At 49.5% G+C, this 15,522-nt stretch overlaps 5 protein-coding genes across 5 annotated transcripts; 3 read left to right on the forward strand and 2 right to left on the reverse strand.

Moving 5' to 3' along the window:
* Positions 1-526: 526 nt before the first annotated feature.
* Positions 527-4,107, forward strand: PEX2_009770 (putative eukaryotic translation initiation factor eIF-2C4; the record flags this gene model as incomplete). The annotated part of the gene is made up of 6 exons (XM_016738254.1): positions 527-1,144; positions 1,217-1,342; positions 1,395-1,516; positions 1,568-1,779; positions 1,841-2,019; positions 2,077-4,107. 6 exons carry the CDS (start codon positions 527-529, stop codon positions 4,105-4,107), a joined length of 3,288 nt encoding a protein of 1,095 aa, XP_016594363.1.
* A 1,291-nt stretch (positions 4,108-5,398) lies between these two features.
* On the reverse strand, positions 5,399-8,866 carry PEX2_009780 (SAGA histone acetyltransferase complex subunit SPT7; the record flags this gene model as incomplete). Its single annotated transcript, XM_016738255.1, has 3 exons — positions 5,399-6,550; positions 6,606-7,741; positions 7,795-8,866. 3 exons carry the CDS (start codon positions 8,864-8,866, stop codon positions 5,399-5,401), a joined length of 3,360 nt encoding a protein of 1,119 aa, XP_016594364.1.
* A 587-nt stretch (positions 8,867-9,453) lies between these two features.
* On the forward strand, positions 9,454-10,171 carry PEX2_009790 (VanZ family protein; the record flags this gene model as incomplete). Its single annotated transcript, XM_016738256.1, has 2 exons — positions 9,454-9,478; positions 9,537-10,171. The coding sequence occupies 2 exons, from the start codon at positions 9,454-9,456 to the stop codon at positions 10,169-10,171; spliced, it is 660 nt and encodes a 219-aa protein (XP_016594365.1).
* A 741-nt stretch (positions 10,172-10,912) lies between these two features.
* On the reverse strand, positions 10,913-12,333 carry ptpB (tyrosine protein phosphatase PTP1; the record flags this gene model as incomplete). Its single annotated transcript, XM_016738257.1, has 3 exons — positions 10,913-11,767; positions 11,822-12,087; positions 12,165-12,333. The coding sequence occupies 3 exons, from the start codon at positions 12,331-12,333 to the stop codon at positions 10,913-10,915; spliced, it is 1,290 nt and encodes a 429-aa protein (XP_016594366.1).
* A 1,107-nt stretch (positions 12,334-13,440) lies between these two features.
* PEX2_009810 (uncharacterized protein) lies at positions 13,441-15,124 on the forward strand (the record flags this gene model as incomplete). The annotated part of the gene is made up of 2 exons (XM_016738258.1): positions 13,441-13,914; positions 13,985-15,124. The coding sequence occupies 2 exons, from the start codon at positions 13,441-13,443 to the stop codon at positions 15,122-15,124; spliced, it is 1,614 nt and encodes a 537-aa protein (XP_016594367.1).
* Between the last annotated feature and the right edge of the window lie 398 nt (positions 15,125-15,522).

The following is a 15,522-nucleotide window of genomic DNA, read 5'->3' on the forward strand; positions in this document are numbered from 1 at the left end:
GCGCTACGCACCCATTCATTCCCAGAAGGAACACACCTGCCTCACCTGCGTCGCCTACTACGCCTTCTCTATAAAAGCACCTCCCCTCCTCGGTTTCTTCCTTCTTCCTTTCTCTCTCTCTCCGTCACTCGCAATCACTTTGTCTTCAGCAATTCAAATTTCTGCATTTGTCTGCATACTCCTTAGCCGAAGACATTTCTCACTTTGACGTTTAACGCGTTTGACTTCCTCTGTGATCCCCCAATATCATTTTCCACGTCAATCACCTCTAACTCACCGAAGCTTTTGAATCTGTGTAAGTGATCACTCTTATACCTTGGCCTTTTCTATGCCGAGTCCCAGCGACGAGAAAACAAACTGTTTCTGCTTCGATTTACATCGCCGAGCAGTATGACTACTTAGGTGTCATAACAACCTCACTTTGTTTCAACTGCCTTACTTCCTCACATCTTGAGAACTAAAAGGAAACCAAAGAGAAATGAATCATTGACTAGCAAAAGGGCATTAATAGAAGCGTCATCTTATCATGGGTCCAAAAAATCCCGTGAAACCCTCGAAGGAGGATGATGAGCATAGGTCTCGTTCCGGGCACCGCTCTACCACTTCGTCGAAGCTCCAATCTACCCCCACGTCTACTGCTGCTACGAAGACATCTTCAAAGCCCGCTCACTCTTCTTCATCCTCTCGTCAGCCCAAGCTCAGTCTTGAACTTCCTCTACGTCCTTCCGCTCCTGTAGCAAAGCCTCTGGACCCACGCCAGGCCCAAGAGCTGCGTGACCACAAAGCTAAATTGGACGATGACGCAAGACGCAAAAAGGAAGCAGAGAGCACTGCTTGGATGCGTCGAACTCGATACGACCCTGATTCGGGCGAGCACCGAAAGCCTAAGAGCACTGGTTCCAGTAGCAGTGACTCCCCTATCCGTCGAGTCGAGACCCCTCCAGAATTCCCGCCCAACTGGACTGCGGAAGAAAAGGCCAACTATGAGCGTCTTGCAAGAGAAGGAGTGAAAGTGGCTGTTTTTGAGCAGCACAGGCTCGACCAAGAGAAACTTATTCGGCACAAGGATTACATGACAGTTGCCTGGGATGGCTGCAAGAACATCGACATTCCCTGGCATCGGTTCAAAGTCAGGCCTTCTTCAGTAAGTCTGCGACCGAAAAATTCCCGACAACTCTACATCTGTAGATAATGAATTATGCTAACCCTTTGTCAGTCTGCGCCAGAAGAGACTCACATTCAGCGTCGTGTTGGCTACAATACTTCTGGTAAAGAGGTCGAGGTCATGATGAACGCGTACCCGATCACTTCTTTCCCGGACAAGGCGGTTTACCAATATGAGGTGAGTGTTTTTCACCCCTGTCCAATGTCATTGTTTGCTCATCAATTAATAGATAAATGTTCTACACGGAGACCAAAATGAGACCGACAGGCGGGTCCTTAGAAAGTGCTGGAACAGTGAGACTCGTAAGGCACACATTCCTGATGGTATCTGGGATGGCGGAAGAATCTGCTGGTGAGTATATTATATTTTGATTGCTGCTATATATCTGCTAACTTGTTGTAGGTCGCTGCGTAACTTTGACGACTGGAATGAAATTATCGACTTCAAGGGTGACTTGACCCGAGACATCAAGACTCTTGCTACTGTTGATGAGTTCAGGAGGAACCCTGCTTTCAGAATGTCCGTCATTCAAAAGCGAAAGATCAACCTGTCCGTGATCAACTCCTGGCTGCAAAACCGCCGTGATCTAGATGAGCTCGTGATTGAATCTCTGAGTAAGTACACCCTCATTTCATGTATTGCTCTGTTTTTGATTCATCCAGCTGATAATGGTAGGTTTTCTCGATCATTTGCTCCGTGAATGGCCCACCAAACAATTCGCTGCAATTAAGCGGGCCTTCTTCTTCGACAAGCTTGGAGATGACGAGGAGCTGAAGCAGGAGTTTTACCAGCCGCTCGCCAATATGGGTGCTTCCGTTTACCGAGGCATCTACCAAGCAATTAAGCCAACCCCTGTGAGACTCCATCCGTTGATTCAAATTAAAGATTGGAAGACTGACGTTTACTCATAGCAAGGTCTGATCCTCAATGTTGACGTTGCTCACTGTGTCTTCTTTTCTCGTATTAGTCTTATGGGCTACATGATGAATGTGAACGGGTGGAACGATATGTCGACTCTGGTCAGGAACCTCCAGTCAACTCGTGACGAATATGGCGGTACGAAGGAATCGAGGTGGTTTGCACAGGTGAACAAGAAGATCCAGGGTCTTCGAGTGGCACCCAACTACGAGGGTTGCCCCTTCAAGATGAAGAGTTTCATTGTCAAGGGCTTGATTCATGCAAAGCCCAAGGAGTTTTTCATTGACTATTCCGACAAGGCCACTGGAAAGTCTACTCGAATTCACCTTGAAGAGTACTTTATGAAACGGTACAACATCCGCCTCGAATATCCCAACATGCTCTTGGTCGAAATGCAAAAAGAAGATGTCCATTACCCAGCCGAGTTCTTGGTCATTAAAAGCCTCCAGCGATACCGCTACAAGCTTACAGATGCACAGGCGGCACAGATGATTCAATGGTGTGCAACCAGGCCCCCGAAACGTTTGGCCAATGCGCGCCAGTCGAAGGAGCTTCTCCAGCACAAGAATGACCCGATTCTGAAACTTTACGGCATGAAGATCAGCGACCAAATGATCAAGACTAAGGCCCGCCTGCTTTCAAGCCCCGAGATTCAATTTGGGGGCAACCGCAAACACAACCCCCAGCACTCGGGAAGTTGGGATCTCCGCGGTAAGAAGTTCTACAAGCCCAATGAGAAGGCCCTTCAGGCATGGGGTGTCGGGTTCTTTTCCGGGCATCGAAAGTCAATCAGCCAGGACCAGACTCTCAGCTGGGTTGAACAGTTTGTCAAAATGTACAAGAGCATGGGTGGTGAGGTGACTGGCCGACCGGTTGTCAAGGGATTGAGCGAAGACGTTGGTACCAGTGTCAAAAAGCTGTACGATGCGATCGCAGCGCAGAACAAGAGAGAACCCCAGCTCATGGTTTTCATCGTTCCCGACAAGGATTCTTGGGTCTATCTTCGCCTCAAGAAGTCTTCCGACTGCCGATACGGAACTCCCTCTCAAGTGCTCCAATCTGCCCACTGCATCACCAATAAGCCTCAATACCACGCGAATGTTCTCATGAAGGTGAATGCGAAGCTTGGTGGAATCACTGCTCGCGCTGTCCCCAAGTCAAAGAGTTCAGGTCTACGCCCGGGCTCCATGATCATCGGGGCAGATGTCACTCATCCAATGATGGGTGTGTGGACCCCGTCGTTGGCAGCCATGTCGGTTTCGGCAAATTCCACTGCAACTCGCTACATGGGTGGATGTGAGACCAATGGAGATCGAATTGAGATTATCCGTGACAAAGTGATCGAGTACGTCCTGCACCCCATGGTTGCTGAGTGGAAAGCGACTGTTGGGGGTGGTAAGGCTCCTGATTACGTCTACTATTTCCGTGACGGTGTGTCTGCGTCCGAATACCAGAGAATTCTTTCCGAGGAGGTCCCTGCAATCCGCTTTGCTATTGCACATGCGTGTGGCCAGGCAATCTGGGCCGGCAAGATGTGTGTTGTAGTTGCAAACAAGCGCCATCATCTTCGAGCGTTCCCTGACCCCAAGAATCGCGCAGCCGCGGACCCCCACGGCGGGCCCCTCCCGGGCACTCTTATTGACCGAGACGTGACTAGCCCACACGATTGGGACTTCTTGCTCTACACGCACATTGCTCTACAGGGAACTCCCCGCCCGGTTCACTACCATGTCCTATTGGATGAGATGGGCCTGAAGCCTAACGACCTCGAGGGCATGATCAATGATCATTGTTACCAGTACATTCGCTCAACTACCTCTGTGTCTGTCCACCCTGCGATTTACTACGCCCACTTGATTTCGGTCCGTGCTCGCCACCACGAGGATGTCCCTATTACCTCTGGCCCCCAGAGTGGCCCGGAGGTGAAAATGACAAACCCAAAACCCAAGGAGCCCCGAGCCAAGAGATTGCTTCCCATTGAAGGCACTTCAAACAGACTGGCTCTGGGCATGTGGTACATCTAATTCAATTGTCACATTGCTATGGTTGCGGACAAGATTCATCTTGTTTACTCCATGACGGTGCTGGTTCCCTTCCAAAGGGTTTGTCCTATGACTCGGTTTCCTCTATCTGCGAACTGCTTTGCGTATTACTCCACGTCTTTTTTTTTGTTGTTTTGAACGGAATTTACATGGCATTAATTCTGTCATGTTGCTCTTCAGGATGGCTCGATCTGAGCGGTAGGGCTGCGGTGGCTGTTGTTCACAAGAACGACTGGGCCGGTTGCATGCTCGAGGCTAGTCTTGCAGTTCTGAATGAGCCATATTCCTTTCTGTTTGTATCTTAGCGGACTTTGTTTTCGATTCTATCGTTACGCTCCTCGATCTGGGCCTGGTTTTAATGGGCTGTTGTTTTGAGAAACAACTTGACCCATTGCATACCCGAGGCTGATCTTTAGTTCATGACGAACTAGTTTCATATTTCTTTATCATGTTGTTAACCCAGAAAATACCAAAAAAGCTCCCCTTTGCGGGATCTTTTACTACCTTGTGCAATTCGTAGATGTTTCGGCTTATTTTCTACTCCAATATATGTCGTGGAATTGAATTTGAAACCAGAAGCATTCAAGCCCTTCTAAGTCGATTAGCTTGCTTTTTTTTTCTTTCTGTTGTGTAGACATCTATCTGTAACGCAGATTTATGTCTAACACAAGACTGTAGGATGCATTCCGGAGAGCTTTGGTGGAGTCATGATTGAGAACGCCTCCTGGTCCTCACTTCTTGTAATACTTCTAAGATTACTAGTGGCTAGGCAAGGTATCCATCGATCTTTGCATAAGCTGGCATATAGGGGCAAGATACAAGTCACACGAACATGAGTCTGAATTGAATAAATCTGGATAGGTATTCTGTCGAGAAATGAAGAGTCCCATCAAGGGACGGTATGATACAAAGAGACTAAAATGGTGAATAATCCACTCTGCCTTTCCAGCCAAGGACAGAAAAGCAAAAGCAAAAGCAACAAAAGACCGGTAAAATACAAGGACTGGATTATGTATCGCTGCAAGGCTGAGAGTCAAAAGAAACACTCCCCCAATAATCAAATAATCAAATATTGGGTGCTGGCTCTTATTGCTGCTCGCTCCCTGTTCGTCAATTGTGTCGTGAGACATAGGTCGCAAGATCGGAATAAAAATGCAAGTACGTATGAAAAAGTAAAAGCATGCGACAGAAAATAAGGAAAGGAGGTGTAGAAGAAAGAATAGGGCCATGTTCGTAGGCAACCATAGACCTACCTGGCCTTGGGAGTTACACATCACGCTCCGTTGGTCATGGATTCACCGGCACCATCACCGAGGCCGATGTCTTCGGTCTGCATATTGGCATTTGCGGCTGGGTCACCAGTCGCTTGGTCGCCTTCACCATCGGGGTTGAAGTTGGGCATTTCGAGGGCCACGCCACTGTTCTTCTTGGTTTTCTTCTTACTTGGCTCTGCGCCACTAGATTTGGATGCCATTGGTGGAGCGGCTCGTTTCTGCGGACTTGTAAGACCCGCGAGACTAGATTGGGGGATTTTGCCGGAGGCTGGGAGACGGGGTTTGATCGCCATGGGTCGCTGTTTGGGAGGCAGCTCCAAGTCTTCCACAAGAGGTTCATCACCGTTTGCGTCAAGCTTGCCCTTGAAGAACTCCTGTAGGAGTCCAATCTGACGAGATAAGTTGTCCGTTGAGATGCGTCCATATGGGGGCGGAGGAGCGAAAAGAGTAACGGTCGGTGAAACACTCGCGTTTTGCGGATTGGCAGCATTAAACATCCGATTTTGGAGCAGATGTAAGGGCACACTGAGCGTGGAAAGGCCAAACTCTCGGTCCAAGCCCAGTTCCTTGAAGCCGAAGAAATCCTCATCAATATCCTCAGCAAAGTCGCCACCGACGAACTGTTCACTGCCATCGGCAAATGCATTTGAGCCATCTTCGCCACCTTCAAGGGCAGGTCGAAGAAGTTCCGTCAGGAGTGACCTGAGTCGATCATTAGCAGTGGTGAGCTTGGTCCCTAGACGATCCACGTCATCCTTGATATAAGACTCCAGTTCATCTATGTGGATCCCCACGGTAGACAAGGTGTGCAGAACAATTTCAGAATGAGTGTATGCAGGTTTCCATTCGGCGGTTGAAGGTGTAGTCTCATGTGGTTCGGTGGTGGGAACCTTTGGTGTTTCCATATAAGACTTGAAGGTGGACCCCAGCTTATGGAAAAAGTCAGCGGCAATGTCTGTAACTGCCTCAAGAGCAGATGGCTGGTATTCCTCAAAGCCAGTATGATAGAAAACTTTAGCGACTGAGCGCTGCAATGCTGCCCTACAGGCCCAAGGGGCAATGACGGGGCCGTTGTCATTCATGACATGTGGTTCAATGTCTTGCTCCTGAAATGGCTCGGGTTGATATTTTTGGAATTGATTTTGGTACATCTAGAGAAAGGTCAGCCAAGAGCTTGGGCCATCACGGAGTAATGGAGTCGCTTACCTGAGATTGAAGCTGCATCTGCTTGACAATGCCAATTTTGGAGCAGATCTTGCGAGTTTCTTGCATCTGTCGCATGTTCGAGTTCATCTTGCGAGTCAACTTGCTATCCGGTTGGATAAATTCACCTTTTCGAAGCATGTGAAGGAACTCTTCAGAGGCATCAACAACATTGCCTTGTGCGTCTTCCTTCCAGAGTAGCCGCTCAGGAAGGTCAGGAACACCAGACATAACATCATAATAATAAGGCAGCATCTGGTCTTCTTCCACCTCAATGCCTTCCGCAAGACTCTCCCCTGCGGCCTCGGGTTCCATGGCTTGGGGATCCCCATCGCGAGACTTGTCAGCTTCGATGGTAGCTTGTTTCTGGTGTCGAAGCCATCGGCGCATGCCGGCTTTACTTCTAAGTAAAGCGGGTTCTTCGGCGTTGAGCTTGTCTCCCCGGAGGAGACGATGCCGCTCTGCCGCAACACGCGCTCTATCTCTCTTGGTGACTTGCTTCCACACTTTGTACTCGGGGTCTTCCGGTTCTACGCCGCCGGAGACTAACATGGCACTAAGCGCAGTTGTTGACGTACTCGGACCGTCGATATCCATCGTATCATCCTGGCTCGCTGTCGCTATCGCTCCTGGACCGGCAGGGTCAGACGGCGTGTTAGAGCCGGGAGGGGGTGTGGAAAATCCATTTTGGCTAGCTTCACCGGTAGCGTCCGAATCTGCGCGAGCTGGCGCAGGAGGCTGAGTGCTGGGGGCCCTAGCAGGACTAGGAGTATTGCGCGAAGGGGCAGTTCCTTTTTTGGAAGTCTTTTTGCCAGGAGCCTTTCTACCTCGCGAGGACATGATGGGTTCATCGTCACTCTCCTCGGCGCCATCGTTATCGGCAAGCTGAAGTCGACGTTCTTCGGCCTCAACTTCGGCACGGTCCCTGATGACAATATCTGGAATGAGAGGGACAAGCTTCTCAGTCTCCTTGCGCATGTAAAGTGCGTGCTTCCGCAGAGGATGTTCAGTGTTGGTATTGTATTTCAAGCAATTCGCCCAAATGAGGGTGAGGTCATCGACAAAGTCTTGTTTTGATCTATACTGCAAGCCTTTCAGCTTCTTGGTCATTGATCCAAGGTCCATCGGGTGCTTGATGACTAGTGGGGAGTTAGTAAATGAAACAGATCGTTGCGGTAAAAGGGCCGCTTACTCGTGTGATAGTCCGGCGCATCGCGTTTGTTGACGCGGGTCAAAAAAGCAGTTGAATGTTCTGTCATAGCTTTAAGCTCACTGAGAACCTTTTCCGCAGCTTCATATAGCTCTTCCTGGCCGACCTTGTCTTCGTTCGCCCATTTGCTGCGATTCTTGCGAACCTCGCTCAGCAAGCTCCGCAGTTCAGCATCCGATGCCTGCACCCGGTCTCGCTTCTTGTCGATTCGTGCGATAAGGTTTTTCAAAGTCAAACTAGAGGCGCCTAGGTTGGTATTACTCAAGGAACTGTAGCCATTGGCTGCCCCTGAGACATTATTGCCGCCCATGTTAGCCTGGCCGGATATCTCTGCCTCGACTTGTCTCTCTGACTCTTCCAAGCGCTGTTGATCAAGCATAGCATCCCGGTCATTCTCAAGGGTGTAGAACAGAGTGTGGAAGCTTCTTCTGGCGGCCTCCTCCGTTGCTTTCTTATCTTCCTCGAGTTGCTTCCGGAGATCCTCCATTGTCTCCTTCTTGGGCTCTTTGAGTCCATCCGTCATCGAGACACTGGGACGGGGTGCTAATGGCGCGGCACCACTAGGTTCCTGTGACGCAGCGGCAGACTTGGTTTTTAGAGGGGATTCAACCGCATCGTCCATTTCCTCGTCTTCGTCGTCATCATCGTAGTCATCGTAATCATCGTCATCAAGCTTCCGGGCCGACTTGCGTGGGGCGGCGGAAGGGGGAGGCGCATCATCGACGCGTTCGGGTTCAGCTTCGGACGCCTCAGTAGTTTCCCCAGCCGCAGGGTTATCGTCCGAGTATCGCCCAGAGAACAGCGCACTTATTTTCGCCTCACTGCGGCGATACAATTCACGGAATTGAGCAATGCGCGGGTCTTCTTCGGGCGCGATATCGGCATCGGATGTCGAGCTGGGGTTCTGCGCTTCGGCGCCAACAGAGCCGCGTATTTGGGGTGTCCGGGAGCCAGATAAAGTCTTTACTAAGCCATTGACTGGGCGGGGAGAGTCCTGAAGATCATCTGGGGGCCGAATATTGCCCGGAGGCCAGGCGTTGTGGCCGAGCGACATGCTCGCTCCAAAACCCCGGTTCTGGGGCGGGCGAGACTCGATTCTCCGCGATTAGGATTACGGGCCGATCGGACGCGACACAGGGGTCGGAGAAGAGACAAAAGGCATAGAGATAGAAAACACCCCCGGTACAATTGACTGAAGATGTCAAAACAGCAAAAAATGATAGCGTGGGGGAGAGGTTTGATGAAGAAGGGCCGGGGGAGCTTCATAGGAAGTTTCTCTGGATGGGGATGAAGTACAGGGCATGAAGGCGGAGTCAACCGGCAGATCTTGTCACATTGTCACTATTTCGACTTATCAATCGCCATTGTTCACATCTTGACTTATTTCAATCTATTATTATCCGTGATCTTCTCTTGAGTTTACTGTGGGTTTGTCTGTTCTGTATCAGATTTTCCCCTGTTCTTTGTTGTTGTGAACATCCCCATTGCTCCGCATATGACGCACAAGGCATCAGCTGGGGCCGAACTCCTCCACATTTGACAGCTCTCCCGACGCAGACTGGGCAATCACTTTCACCAAAAAAAGAGTTTCAGCCAAAGCTTCTTCTCACTTTTCCCTCACTGACCTATCCCTCGGCCACCATGCGTGTTCGCTACCCTTTCGCAGGTAAGCTTTAAGAAGTAACCATTCTGGTTCCGGCGATCTTCTCAGCTAACCGCCTCAGGTGGTTTCATCTTCCTGCTCTTCTTAGCCGGTTACATCGGTCTTCTTCCACACAGCACCTCTTCAACAATACCAACACAACTCCAACCCAATGACAAGTTCCTCCACCTTGTCACATTTTTCCTCCTCTCGGTAACATTTTATTGGGTCTTGGACACCACCCGTCGGCGCACGCTACACGTGACCCTCGTGGTCTGCACATTAGGGCTGGGTGTTGGCTCTGAAGTTATCCAAGGGCTCCTTCCAAATGGTCGAGACTTTGACATATTCGATATTCTCGCCAATGTTGTCGGTAGTGTAGGCGCCGTCGGACTTTGCAACTGGTACCACCGACGCATGATGGAACGCCGCCGACAAAGTCGGTATGGCATAATGGAGGAAGGCACCGAGGATGTCGAGCTCGGTGGGGTCGTCGGGCATTCACGTCGTGACTCAGAAGTCATGAGCCCGCAGGAATCCGGTGTCATGAGTCTTGAGCAGGAAGTTGATAACTGGGACGAGAATGCAGTTGACACTTGGGATACGGAAGAAGTGCCGGGCCCTGAGCGAGAGACTGCTCCTCCCAGTTATGATGAGACTGGCGCTGCCGGTGGCCAATCGGCTGCAATTCCTGCTGCGGCAAAGCGTATTGATTAAGATTACTTCTAATCCGAGCGAGGCGTGTACTTTGTGCTTAGGAAAGGAGCATCTATGCGCCGCATTCAGATCTTGTTTTGCTATACTCTGTTCTTATGATGATGGATTTCATGTCTTGGTCTCACGTCGGTATGATACCAATCTCGATTTTGTGCTCAGCAGTACTGCGATTTTGTTTTATTGATTTGTTTATGTTGTTATATTATGCCTTGATGGGGATGATCTTTTCTATGAGCAAGCGCATGATTACTCTAAGGTTATGGGTGAAGAGTGCAAGGAATCCTCGTTATTTCCAAGGGATTGTACAGTGGTGTGGGTTTACCGGGAATATGTGGGAGATGCTACATAGCCATCAAAATGCTAATAACGAAATCTTATCCCAAAACACCCTATGATAGAAATGGTTACTCGGCGCAAGTAAAATGTCTCTGAGCAGTCGGCAAAGCATACAATATCACCAATTGGCTAATATACAGTGACTCTAGGGCGAGACCGACAGTGCTAGTCAATAAGCAATATAACTACATCCAAGATAATAACCAAAGTAACAAAACGGGGGGTATTTCAACAAGAAAGAAAAAATATATATCAGGGGGTTGGAACAGGGCGTAATTCAGAAAGGATCGCAAGTTCAAAATCAAGTAAACACCGTATGCCATGAAGGGATGCAACATAAATATTAACCTCTCGTCCAAAGTTGATGATCACAGATAGGACGAAAAGGTCGAAATTGAGCGGGCGTCATTCATTATCAGAAGGAGAAAGCTCTGGTGTACCAGACCGACTCTTCGTTGGCGTATGAGCGTGATCTGGGACAGCTTCCAACTCTGGCTTGGAAGTTGGGAAATAATCTGCCTGGTCATTTAACTTGGCCATTTTCGCAGACCGTTCCTCGCTGCCGTTAGGTGAGTCCAAGTTCCAGTCTGTAATCTTGCCCAGCTTCCGATCGGTTTGTTCTCGGAGCACTTCGTAGATGAATTGCATCTGCATCTCGTTGTAGACCATCATCATGCGTTGCTCGCGCATCCGATTGACTGTTTCGAAAACGGGGTCGATTTCGGGATCTTCCACGTCCAACAGATGTCCTGACTCCAGCTCGCACAGTAAATGGTCAAGCGCGATGAAAGTTCCTGTCCGACCAACGCCTGCGCTGCAGTGTACGATTCGGGGATTATCCGGAGTGGATTTGGAGGCTGATAACTTGATCAAATCGAGAAGGGCTTGGCGATCGCTGCCTTCGGGTTTGGAGTAATCGGCCCAGCCAGCGAAAAGGAAATGCCAGACAATCTTTGACTCCGAACCGATGGCCAGTTCGAGTTTGCGAATTTCAGATCGTGATCTAGCGTCGAAAGTTGATTCTAACAAGGTCACCCTACCCAAGACACCGGGTTCTGTTTGCTCACTCTCATCGAAGAGAACGTCAGACTCATCCGCCAGTAGTACCATTGAAGCCTGCTCCGTATCCAATGGGAAGTATTGAGCGCACTTTTCCCGGCCCGCTTCAAAAGTTTGAGTAAGCATCACAATAACGCCTACCTCCTGACTTTCATGGAAGACCATGTGCCAGAAGTCCGCGAGATGTCCAACTTTAGGGCCCTAATTGATGGTGAGCAAAAACATGTATGATTTTATGACGAATGCGCAACCTACCTGGGTCGCTATATATTTCCTTCTTTCCCGTGTCACCGAGTCTTCCAGTGTGATCGGAGAGGCGTTGATAAAATCACATTCGCCCTCGGCCACCTGCAGATGAACCCGACAATTTGCCCACGCCTGGACGTTACAATACCGATTCCTTTCTTTAACTCTTGGATCTGCCTCTAGGGCGAAGGGATGCAAGATATTATTGGCCTCCATAGCATCGGTGAGACGTGAACGTTGCATCCATTCCAAATCCTCGAATTTGTCATGGATCTCTGCATAAGGAAGCGGTCAGTCACATTCCACGTGCAGGTTGTATTCTCCGATAGGCGTTTATGCACCCCTCACTCACCCGAGACAGATTGACATAGGAACGGTGGCACATCTTCCGTGTTTCCAGTTTCCAGCTTTGGGTTGTCTTGATCCGCACCGAGTATATCGAGGCCCGCGTCGTCATTCTCGGGGAGTCCGCGCTTGGTCGCCTGGACGCTAGTGTCGATCTTGATAGTCGGATGCGCCATCTTGGCGGCAGCGATCCGCTGGAATGCTCGAACTTTACCGATGACACTGCGCGCTTTCCTCTTGACGCTTCTGGCTTTGGATCGCTTTTTGTGCGGGGCAGAATCGAAGGAAGGAGAAGGCGAAGGAGACGGCTCGGTTCTCACGTCGCTGTCAAAATCCGCAGACACTGATGATATCTGCAGTGATGACAGATCGGGACAGCTATAGAAGCTGTCCCGGGAAGACGTGTCCAGGGCCAGATTTTTTGAGGATCGCGGGGGTTGGGCGTCGAGGAAGTGGAGGAGAGCGTCGCAATAAAAGTAGCCCTCGTATAGGGTGTGTCAGGCCGTATACTCCCGAGTCCACCTGATTGATTTTCGGATCAAAAAGCAATTAAAAGAACCGAAGCCGAGGAATAAGAAGGTTTAAAGAAAAAGAAGAGAAGAGAAGTAAAAAAAAAAACAAGGCGAAACTGGAGACGAGCTAAAAGGAGAGAAAGTGGAGGGGCGCAACGAAAGAACAAAAGCTCCGAGATCTCCGAGTATATATAGTATTATAGTGATATATAGTGTTATAATATGATCTTATTATAGTGCTATAGTGTTCTAGTATGTATTTATATGAACCAAACTATATATATATATAATATAGAAGCTAAAGAGTCAACTATTTATGTTTTCATGTTTCGATGTCGCATTGGTAATTGGTTTGCCACCTATCGAATTCAGCTGCTTGCGGCATCCCACATTCATACATATTCGTAGTCTTTAGGGCCTATTAATATTATTGTGCTTTCTTATTTGGTTGGAACTGAATTTTGATAGAAACGGGCATCTTCCTAGGATCTATTCTACCCCCTTTATGGCCCTGACTCTATTTACTTGTTCTATACTTTACTCTCTTGAACTCTTTTAACTTTGGCGGGGAAACGCCTTTAGAACTTCATACTCTCTCTCTCTCTCTTTCTCTCTGTCTCTCTCCCTTCTTCTTCTCTTTATCTTCTCTCTTTATTTCTTCCCTCTTTAGCCAATAATCTCCAATTTTCCATCCCCGGTCTCGGATGACGCCCTCTTATGCTGACAGGTGTTGAACACCCCCGGTTCGCATATGTCAACAAATCCCCAGATATGGTCTCCCAAGCTCAGATTGTTGATCGCACAACCGCCCAAAGCACTGCTTCTCTAGTATCGCGTCCCTCAAGCAGACGACACCGTTCTAGTCGCTCGCACCATGGCGGCTCCTCGCACCCATCCTCAAACGATTTCCCCATCTTCACGTACACGGGTGACACCGAGGTCGTGATCCGCGCCGGATCGCAGGAACGGCGTTATCTCCTCCACAAATTGATATTATCACAATGCTCAGGCTTCTTTGAGGCGAGCACCAATGAGGACTGGTCGCGCCAAACGGCTTCGGGTTCGTCTAAGCCGGAGGGAACGCTGTCGCGACTGAGCGAGGATGATGATTTGTCGAATGGATCAACACTGGCACCGTCCGATAATGGTGCGCTCTCGACGCGACCAGGAGAAAAGAGACGATGGCGTTATGAACTTGACTGGGAGAATCGCGCAGAGGATGAAGAAGCGATTCTTGTCCAAAAGGTACGCATTGCGCCGGCGCGTCGCATAATCTCGTAGTTGCGAACAATGCTAATGTCGCGTGTCGAAACAGCAACCAACCTATGCCCCCATGTTTAGTGGCGACCTAGCCGCATTGCCTCCAAAGATGACCAAACCATCCAACGCCCAGACAGGCTTCATTCGATCCATGGCAAACCTAGCAGGGATGCAGTCGGTAGCCCACCTACCGCAGACCGGGGAACACGCTGTCGCGGTCGACTCCTTAATACGTGACTATGACAATTTACTACGAATATTTTACAATCATGCCCCCTTTATCAACAGTGTCAACATCGCCTCGGCATATACAGAGTGCAAATCCCTCCTCGCATTGGCGGATATGTACGACGCGCTTCCGGTGACAGGGCCCCGCGTGGATCACCACCTACTCGGCTTCGGATCCCGTCTATTCAAACAGATCGCCAAATACCCACCTAGCTACCTGAAGCTGGGATATCTCGCCCGCAGCAAGGTCATCTTCTCCGAAGCCTTAATCCACGTCGTCGGCCAGTGGCCCACCGCCCTACCAAGTCTGCGAAACGGCTCCTACGCGCCGTTACCAGACTCGCTCCTAGACCTGATCGAAGACAAAGTAGAAGATCTCGACGAGCTCAAAGCACGCGTTGAATCCAAGCTCCTGCGTCTATCCCTGACCACCTCACGCGGCGAGCGTGTTGGCCCCTCAAACGCATATCTGGACTGGCTCGCCGTATGTCTATTCCGCCAATGGCTGATAGAAAGTACCACTCCCCCGCCAGCTCCTATTCTTAAGAACTCAGGTCCAAGCGATGGTCCCACCCAACCTACCGCATCAGCGTCACATCCGACAAGCACGTCGCGATCAACTACACCCCCAGACCCGTCTGCGCGCATCTATAAATTGATCGGCTCCTCCTCCGCGCAGGCATACCTGCCTCACGACGAGCTAAAGCACTTCCTCAAACTTCATCCTACATCCTCTGCTGGCTCGCTTTACACGCGCGAGACTCTGAAACGCTTTGAGCGCAAGATGGACGAGATGAAACGTCTGGCACGGGATATCGTCAAGCCCCTCATGCGCAATTTCCTCGAGTTGGAGCTGAAAAGCCCGGATCAAACAACTACTGCTACCGTTGGTCCTCGTGAGAATATTCCGGTGGGATTGCCATATCTTACATGTACCCGTGTTGAAGATATAGATCTACCTTGGTAATGAGCCTGGCAACTACTTGGGATCTATCTTTTTATCTCACATTTAGTCTGCCATAATTGTCTTTTTGGATGTCTTTGCCCTACTTGGAGTTTATGACGGCGTTTGGTTGTTTTTGGATCTATTATCTGCGCTTTTTTTCTCAGGCTGCTGGTCTTGTCTGAAGAAAGAGACCAGCTTGCATTGCTATCTCTGTGATTTGCTATGATATGATGTTTACTTGATTTATGTTGTTTCCCTTGTTTCTGATTCATGTGTTCACGAAGTCATGAATGGCTCTGCCTCTGTTTTGTTTTGTTTTAATATTCTGCTCTATGCTGCCCCCAATATGGCAGGGTTCGGGGGTCTTTTTAAGACCTCATTTTTGTTTATTATGTTGTTAGAGATACCAAAAATCACAG

Source organism: Penicillium expansum, assembly GCF_000769745.1.
Source record: "Penicillium expansum strain MD-8 chromosome Unknown contig25, whole genome shotgun sequence".
Classification (NCBI taxonomy): Eukaryota; Fungi; Ascomycota; class Eurotiomycetes; order Eurotiales; family Aspergillaceae; genus Penicillium; species Penicillium expansum.